The following is a 9,509-nucleotide window of genomic DNA, read 5'->3' as shown; positions in this document are numbered from 1 at the left end:
GGAGGTGGGTGCTGGTTCAGCCCCTTCCAGCAATGTCCTGGACAGCTTTATTGTAGGAAAAGTCACCGAGTCCTCCCCGCTACTTACTGTAAACTTCCCTTGGTGCTTAAATATTGTGCAGACTATTAATAAAAATAGCTCTGTGTTGGTGAGTCACATGGAAGGTTTCTTTCATTTGTTCCTTCCTTCCTTCCTTCAGGTTGTAAGGGCAACCAATATAAAGGTAGCCCTAAATCCATGCATGCCCCATGGTGTAGGGGCTTGGTTCCCCATTCCCAGGCACCATCTGACCCCCTCACGTGGTGTAAAACCATCTGACACCAGGAACATAAAAACCAGTAGTGGACTGAGCTGCTCATTTTAATCTGGCTAGCGTTTGCCAAGCTGATTACTGCAAAACCAGTTCCAACACTAATCGCAGCTCTGAAGCTCCCGAGCTCCTCTGCACAACGCGGCGCTGGCGGAGGCCGAGCTTTGTTTTTCATTAAGAGAAAAAAAGAAAAAAAGAGACAAGAAAAAGGTTACCAAAATGTCTAGCTTTTGTTTTATTGAGTTACAACAAATGAGCAACAAGTTAGAAAAATTGGATTTATTCAAACTCCCTAGCATTGTGTTTGTGCAGTGTACTGAAATATGGGGAAGGTTTCAAAACGCGGCTGGTCCGAGAAACCCAGCGGCCGGCTCCTGCACCCGCTCCCGCACGCACGCTCCCGCTCTCCCTCCTCTTCTTCCTCCTCACACCCACCCGTACAGACACCCCGCACAAAGGAAAATTAGCAGGACTTGAAAAAAGTGCACTCAGGAATCTAGAACTGATCTAAGAATTTAGTGGCAAGGGTTAATCAGGAATTTCTGTTGTGCGCTGCAACATCTAAAGCTGGCGGACAGCCTCGTGGTCGTGCTGTCCGTCCCTGTACCAGCCCAAGAAACGCAAACAAGTTCAGATTACGAAGCATCTTCATTTTCTCACTCCAACCCCTCCGGGGGTTGCACTGCGTGTTCAAACAAAAAGTGCTAAAACCAAACAAACAGGAAGGAAAAAAAAAAAAGGCATTGTAGCAAAGATCGTCAGAGACCCATGGAGTGGCCTCGTTTGGGAAAAGTGAGGAGCTGGAGAAGACTCGCTTCATAGGAGCACAGGAAAGCAGAGATTTAAATACTTCAACCAGTAGAAGATGGCCATAAAACAAAACAAAACAAAACGAAAAAGTCAAAACAACAGGGAAAAAAACCCAAAGCCCCAACCAAGCCAGACCGCCCCTCCCCAAACCCAAACTGCATTGCGTGGGCTGAAATGTAAACGGCTGCCGGGGTGGGAATCTGGGATCGGATGTCGATCGGCACCAAAGAGATTCCAAAAATTGCAATTTTTTCTTCAAACGCTTCCGAGAGGTTGTAGGGCCTCCCCTGGAGATCTTCAGAAGCCGCCTGGACGTGGCCCTGGGCACCCTGCTCTGGGTCTCCCTGCTTAAGGGGGGGACCAGGTGGACCCAAGGGGGCCCTGCCAACCTAAGCTGTTTCGTCATTCAGTGATTCAGAAAAAAATCTCCTCTCCCCCCTCCCCACAAAAGACGCCTCCCTCCCCCAAAACCAACCCTAAAATTTTGCCATGGCATTATATGCAAGAACAACTTGCAACTATTAAAAAGTTAACAAAATTTCCACGTCGTACAAATCTGTTCCAGTACAGGAAGAGGATGGGCAGGAAAGTGGGTGGGAGAGAAGCGAAGGAGAACCCTATATACAAGGACCCTTTTTTCTTTCTTCCTTTTCCTTTCCAATGCAGTAGTAGGACTTTGGCACTATAAACAACCCCATGACGGTGCTCCACTAGAGTATTTCTCACCGTGCCTCCGCGAGCACGGTTTGAGACTTGGAGTCGCAACACACTCTCTCTCACCCCAGGCAGGAAAATAGATTTTTGCTCTATTTTCAGGCAGAATTCCCCTTCATTGTCAGGACAGCGCAGCTGATGAGTACCCCTGCAAAAATTAAAGAAGAAACATATTAAAGACACCACGAAGAGACACTTGGGCTGTTGACTAACGCAGCACCCAATTTACATCCCTGCAGCTGCCGTGGCGCTGCATTTGGTATTAACCATCCCCTGAAGCCTGTCCCTATCACTGATGCTGCAGCAGGGGGCCAGATTTGTTCTGTTGTGCCTGTCACCCAGCTAATTCCCCCCTACAGACTGCTGATGGGGACAGAAAGCCCAGCCTCAACTCTCGCCGATTCCTTGCTGCTGCAAACACCTCGGGCAGAGCCTGCACCAGCTCGTGGGTGACACCTGAGGGCTGGGGGCAGCTGCTTTGTGACCACAGGAGAGACAGAGCTAAGGGCAAGGAGACTTCAGGCCTTTCTTCCCCAGCAAATCCTCTCATTATATGGCACGAATTTAGCAAAGAATTACACGAACTCGAAACCAGCCCTCAAACAGCTGCCTGCCTCCACACGGCCCTATGAACAGATAGGGACACAGGGCAAGGGCTCTCCTACAGGGAGATGGTAAGGGATGTCAGCCCTACAGGGATGCCAGCCCTACAGAGATGACTTCCAGTGTGGTTTTCCCCATGAGTGAAGCGTGAGAGTGCAAGAAGTGTGAGCACCGACTCAGGCTGCAGCTGCAGGCGGCAGCACGGGGTGGTTTCTCCTGCCCCAAAGCTCACCACAACCTTTATTTCACACCTTTTACGAACGTTGCTACTGGCTCTGTCATTTCCCACGGAGGCACTGAGCTCTGTCTGGCATCTGCACCTCAGCAAGCTAAGCTTGAGCCAACACAAAAGGAAAAAAAAATCCTCCTTGCCCTTGCAGCCTTTCCTCAGACAACCCCTCTGTGTTTTCTAGAGCACTGCAAATCCATAATTGCTGCTTTGGGTTTTGCTTCTCCCTCTGAAGTCCTTCATTGCTGGGTCTCCAACACAGCTGGTTTTAGGGGAAATGATGAGTCCCTGAAATGCTTCGGTTCTGTAAAAACTGCTGGGAAGTCCCACACTGCCTTCAGGACGGGGGCTGTGGATCCCACCGTCAGCAGCAGGCGCTGCAGCCAGCTTCATGGATAGAGCACCAAACCACAAGAAAAACGAGAACTCGAACAGAAAGGAAGGGAAACCCCGGTGCTAGTAGCTTTCAGCAGTCTCAGACACTGAGGAATGTGCTGGGCCACCAGCATCCGACTGATCTCAGCTCCCACCGTGGTGTGAAAGGAGCTGAGGACATTGGGAGGGCCCAGACGGCTGCTGATGCTCAGCACCATGCAGCAAGCAAGGCCTGGCTTCTCTGGGGCCTTCTGGTGACCACCTCCCAGATCTTGGCCTTCAACCCATCTCGACAGAGCTCCCTGGGCTGTGGAAGGGCAGCACAGTGATCCCCAGGGAGTGCTCGTGACCCTGGAGAGCATCTTCTACCTCAGTAGAAGGCCTTCAGGCCTGAAATGGAGGTTGTGAGAGCAACCCTGAAACAGAAAGTTTTCGGTGGAGAAGGTGGTGGTGGTGGGGGGAAAAATAGCACATTTCTGAGAAAAGACAAAAGCTCCGGTCTGAGGAAATCTTGGGAAACCCCTCCGGGGAGATAAAGCTGTGAGGCTGCCAGCTGCTCCGGCGTGCTCTGTTCCTGGGGCTGAGCCGTGATGTGCTGCATTTAATTTGAGGTGGATTTCTGTGCGTCAGGCTTGTGCAAGTGGTGACAAGAGACCTGGTTTTGACCCTTGCTCTTGGAAGGCAGGAATCTCGCCACGGATGGACAGGGAGCTCAGGCTGTGCTGATAAATGAGGGATGAGAGGCTTCATCACGCAGCATCCAGGACATTTTTAGTGAGGCCGTGCAGAAGCCACTCAGCATCCCGAAGGTGCCTTATGGGGACAGGCCTTGAAGCAGTGTTCAAGGAAACCTCACTCTGCTCCATGGAATTCATCTGATTTTTGGCAAAAGTTTCAGATAGGCAGAAACAGGCTTTATATCAGACCCCATTAGCCTGTGGATGGTACAGTCAGGCAGTCAGAAAGTCCAGCAGAAGCAACTAAAAATGCATCAATTTTGAAGAACCCATTTTCTAAGGCATCAGGTCCATCAAAGCTGTAATACAAATGCTCCCTAATGGTTTCAGTAACTTACAAAACTACCCTGGGGAGGCAAAGAGGGATCTGAGAAGTTCTGCAGTGCTGCAAGTTTTGCAGAAGGTGCACAGAAGTTCAGGCAACAACAGAAGTACGGAGACTGAGCGCCGAAAAATGTTCACTTTAAAGCGCTCCAGTCAGGCTGAGAAAATAGCAACAATGTGAGTATCAAAGGAGCACGTTTCTGCATAAAGTGCAGCAGTGAAAGTTTCATATCATCACTGCAGCTGTGCAAGCGCAAAGAGGAGGAAAAGTCCCTTGTCAGCAATTCAGCGCTTGGCAGCATCTCCTGTGTGCAGCCAGGAAGGTGACACGGCCCCTCGAAGGTACCGAGGGCTGCAGCGTTAGGAAGAATCAGACTTTTACATGAGAACAAGCAGAAACAAGCTCACCGTCAGGTCTCACACGGTCTTTGCTTTTGAGTCATACCCTGGGTGTCACCTCAGATAACACCTTGCTAGTTCAACTCCCAAGTCTCAGTTTAAAATCAAACAAGATAAGCAGGCTTCACAAAAATAAGAGTGACAGTTTATCCTCAAGGAAAAAGAAGCCAGGATTTTTCCACGGGTCCCATCAGTGCAAGGGATAAAGCTCCCAGCTTTCATGTCACCATGACTGTGACAACGCCTCCCACCCAGGCACTGGCACTTCTGGGCTGAGATGTGCTGGGAAGATGATGTGGAACGAAAGAGAGAAAGGCTCTGGGTTTTTCCCTCCCTTTGGTTACATTAGGGTACGTGTTTATAGCTGGAACACCAAAATGATCTGGAACGACAAACTCTGACAGAAAAATATAAGCCCCACTGTGCAATTTTTCATTGCTCATTGGATTTTAAATACCAGATGAGATGCTGGGTCTGGTTTCCTATGTGACTGCCTGGCCGTGGCACCCCCGTGTGCCTCTGCAGCAGGCAGAGCAGCTTCAGGTGACATCCCCAGCCCGTCCTCCTGTGTTTGCCACAACCTGCTCCTCACATCCCCAGCCAGCAGCTTCTGCAAGTACAGCCCAGGACAGTTTTGTATCACAGCCTGGAGCTTTAAAATACTTTGTGATACAGACACAGTGACATTTCTTGAATGCCCAAACTATAGTTCAAAATGCAACCACTGCAGGGTTGGAAACCCTTTTTAAATTCAGAGAAAGTGCCTAGCAGAATTAATTCTTTCTAAAATCCGAGTGCTCTAATTGTTAGTGAGTGGTGCTGTGCTTTCTGTTGGGTAAGCTGTAGTGTAAGGAGACTCCAGCTCAGGAAAGACGGGCTCTGGTCTCGGCTGTGCCATGCACAGAACTTTAAAGGCTCTGGGGAACTCAACACGCAAGTCAGGAAACCCTGACAGAGCTTGCTCCACATTTATACCTGTGTAACTGTGATCAGAAACAGGCCTCAGGTCTCCAAACAACACATCCTCTCACGTTGTGAAAGCTCACATAACCCCCCAGCCCCCTTAAGAAAAGACCCTGCAGCTTGCTTTTAAATTCAGGATCCTGTGAAGAAGAGCTGCTAAAACACCCACACAGCTTAGTCTGGAGCATTTCCTAATCCTCTACAGTGAGCAAGCAGAACAAAGCAAGGCTGGAGACAGTTCTCACCTGCAAGAGGAAGAGAGCACATTTACATGAGCCGCTTGAGGCCCCACAGCATTTTGTGCTTGCTGTTGCATAAAGAAGCATCGCTGACCCGGGCCCTTCCCGCAGAGAGCTTTTATTCTGCTGCAAAGGAAGGACCCGGGGTGCAAAACCAGGCGCTGCAGCCTCTGTCCGTGGGAGATCAGTGATCTGTTAGCAAAAGGGCTGTTGGGAACTAGTATCACCTATTATTTCTTTGCATGGCTTCACTGGTGTGTTTTACATCAGGCTCTGCAGAGGTTACACGGGTCATTTGAAGGCAGAAGTTCAGGGCTTAAGCACTTACTGGAAAAAAAATAAAATCTAAAAAAAAAAAAAAGCCCTTAAACGGGAGTTGACCCAAAATGAAAGGAGAAACCTGGCGCACAGCACTAACCCCTCCCTAGCAAGCAGCTGCTTCAATTTATAACCAGGACAGCTCTCCCTTCTGCTCAGGCATCCAGCAGGCACCAGGACCCAGCAGGGATGTTTTTTTGGGGGATTTGCACCGAAAAGGAGCTAGGAGATGCTGGAAACACACCCGGCCTGAGGCCGGCCCGGAGAAGCAAGGCACCACCAGCATTACCTGTCTATACGTGGGCATTGTCTCCCGATATACTTTCAGAGTCAAAGTCCGCCAGCTCCGCCTGGCCTTCGGGCGCCGCCTGGCTCCAGCTGTCTGTACAGTCCGACGCGGCATCATCCTCGCCCACCGTCACCTCCACCCAGTTGACCTCGGCCGGCTCCTCGTTCTCCTCGCTGCCGTGGCCGTCGTGGCTGTTGCACTCCAGCCTCTCCGCACCCTCCGCTTGGTTCCCCAACAAAGAGTCTTTCAGTGGCTCGCAGTCCCTTTTTGCCCTCACCACTGTTTTCCCCGCGTTCTCTTCGTTCAGCTTTTTGTGCTCCTGGTAATGCTGCCGGGACACTTCACTACCATTCTTTGGACTCTCAGTGAGTTTTGATCCCTTTTTCTGGTTTTGCTCGTTATGGCCATCAGCAGCGTACTGCTGCTGGTACTGGTCAATCCATTTAAGCGACCCCGTTCTTAGCGAAGACCGGTTTTCCTTGAACCAGCGAACTATTTCAGTTCTTGTGAGCCCAGTCTGAGATGCTAACTGGTCATACTCCTGGGGTGATGGCCACTGAGTTCTTGCAAATGTGCTTTTCAGTAGATGAATCTGCTCCTGGGTTTTCTTGAATGTGGCAGAGGACCCAGACAAAGCACCGGGGAGCTGGGAGCTATTCAGCAGTTCTGCTTGGCTTATTGCACCGTTGGGAGTTCCTTGTTCTTTAATTTTTCTGTATGATCCCATCGAGTCCAAGACAGCTTGCTCCATGCTGTCCCGTATCTTTCTCCGCTCAGAGAACCACGAATCAATCTCCCTCCTGCTCAGCTTAGTCTCCACTCGAAGCCTGTCCAATTCTCCTTGGGTTGGAAAAGAGCATCTCAGGAAGCTCTCCTCGAGGGCCCTAAGCTGCTCTTGGGTTTTCTCTTTGAACTTCTGGGGTGCAAAATCTGCATACGGGTGGAACGAGCGGCCGTGCCGACCCAGTGAAGGCGCTATTTGATCTTTCCCTAAAGCATCGCCGGTGACGTGCACGATGCCCCTCTGCCTTCGATACCTGTGGTCGCTGAACCACTTCTTGATCTCACTCCGGGAGAGACCCGTTGCCTCTATCAGCCGGTAGACTTCTGTGTCGTCGGGGAACTGGCTTGCTATGAAGCTGGCCTTCAGCTCCGCTATCTGCTCCTTCGTCTTTTTTCGCTCGCTGGCTGGCGTCAGCGGTACGGCGGTCAGCTTGGCGGGGCTCTCGGGCACCTGAACTACGTGAGGACGCTTGGCCTCCGGGACACTTGCTAGGGTCTGTATCGTCCTCTTTTGCCCCTGGTTTGGGGCAACAGCAAGTGTAATTGGTGAACAGGAAACTGCTGAACCGTTTGACACAGGGGTTAAAACCAGACCGGTCTGGCCCAGTATCTGACAGGGCAAAGCTGTCTGGATGATGGGAGGGGGGATTTTTGCCGTTGCCAAAGGAGCTGGCAGGACGGTGATGGTTTGGGGAACTGCCTGGATAGTACCGTTGAACATCTTCTTTCTCGCCTCCTCCACTTCTTCGGGAGACCAGCTGATGCCGTGCTTCAAACGTTGCGTAGCAAACCAGATTCGGATCTGTTCTTCTGGATGTTTTGAGGCTGCTGTCAACCATGACAATTCTGCTTGCGTCGGGTAAGGGAATTTATTAAAGGAGTTGATCATGGTTGCGTTAGTGTCCAGTGCAGAGTTGTATTTGGTACTATTCAGAGGTACCGGGACCTTGGGGACAAGGTTAATATTTGGTGGTAGCTGTACAGAGGGCATAACATGAGCTAACACGTCATGGAGGAGGTCTCCGTTTATACAAGCAATCGCTTCAGTGGCTTCGGTTATGATGCGGGGGAGAGCACCATCCACGTGGTTTTCCGTAACTCCTTCTTCTGGCTTTTTGGGACCCTTTTTGGTTTCCCCTTTAGGCTTTCCCAATTTCATCATCGGCGTTTTACTCACACTAATTCCCCCATGAAGCGAATCCTCACACTCTGCATTTTCTAGCCCACTGCTCGTGACAGTGACATCGTTAGTGGTGGTCTCAATGGACTGCTCTAAAACAGTCTGGTTATTGCGTTTAATTAATTTCAGTTTAAAGTTACTCTCTCCTGGGTGGTATTTTGTGTTGTGGTCAGATAAAGAATCGTATTTTTTGGTTGTGAAATTGCATTCGGCACACACATACAGGGGGTTGAGAATGACATTTGGATGCTGAGTGTCAACATGCTCTGTAAATTCATTTAAGTTTTGTGTAGAGTAAGGGCAGTATTTACACTCATAACCGCCCTGGGGTTTCTTAGACTGATTTTCAGCTGGGGGCTTTGCCTCGACCACTTCACAATCTTTTACTGAGCTTTCTGAAGGCCAAGTTTTTTTAGCGTCCTGCTGCGGTGTGCCAGCCCCCTTCTCTTTAGGAGTTTCTATGCGCTCTGTGACTTCCTGTTCCACCACTTCAGAAGTTCGCACCATACAGGGAGTTGTTGACTTTCTTTTGCTAGCCATGGCAGCTGTTTGCAGCAGGCTGTGGTCCCAAATGGTGACTTTTTTTTTGGCAGGGTGAGCAATAAACTCAAAAGATCTTGCAAATGGCTCCAACCTTCCCGGATTACTTGACTGTTTTGTTTAATAAAGGATTTCAGCCCTGGCTGTGACCATCAGCTCCAACAGCAGACCCATCAGCTGCATGACACCTGTGAAACAAAGCACACACCATTAGGCACTGATCTGTAAAACATGGATTGAGCAAAAAGCCACAGCTCAAGATTTATACATTTAAAATACCGTTTTGGACAATGCTAAACTCTCCCCCTGCTACTCTCCCCATCAACTTAAGAGGCAAGATCTGCCCACAAAGAATAAAAGCAGTGGATAATTCACAATGAAGTGCACCACAGGTAGAAAATGACTTTGAAACAAGGAAGATGAACAGACAGGGGATTTTAATCTCCACTAGAGTCAATGCATTTAGCTGGAAAAGAAAGAAGACACTGCTATAAATACCGTACCTTTTTATAGAAGCTGCAGTTTCTATTAATTATTATTTTGAAGCATGCAGATCTGAAATTGAGTGTGATTTATATTAAACTTAATTACTTCCCACTGTCACTTACCTTGTAAATATGTCTACTAAATGATTGTGGTTACTAATGATGGGTGATTTCTAAATAAAGCTATAGGGACTGCCTCGCTTTTAAAAGT

At 49.4% G+C, this 9,509-nt stretch overlaps 1 protein-coding gene across 2 annotated transcripts in view; it reads right to left on the bottom strand.

The window, feature by feature from the left end:
• Positions 1-517: 517 nt before the first annotated feature.
• Positions 518-9,509, bottom strand: part of ZHX2 (zinc fingers and homeoboxes 2) — a 67,929-nt gene continuing 58,937 nt past the window's right edge. For both annotated transcript variants that reach the window (XM_084306739.1, XM_084306738.1), the window contains 2 exons: positions 6,311-9,001; positions 518-1,982 (listed from right to left, as the gene is read on the bottom strand). In XM_084306739.1, the coding sequence (XP_084162865.1) occupies positions 6,315-8,813 (2,499 nt within the window). In that variant the 5' untranslated portion in view covers positions 8,814-9,001 and the 3' untranslated portion in view covers positions 518-1,982; positions 6,311-6,314. The remainder of the gene's footprint in view (positions 1,983-6,310; positions 9,002-9,509) is intronic.

The sequence above is a fragment of the Netta rufina genome (assembly GCF_964035555.1).
Source record: "Netta rufina genome assembly, chromosome: 2".
In the NCBI taxonomy this organism is placed as follows: Eukaryota; Metazoa; Chordata; class Aves; order Anseriformes; family Anatidae; genus Netta; species Netta rufina.
Note: the sequence above shows the minus strand (reverse complement) of the source record. Positions and strands in the feature narration are given on the sequence as shown.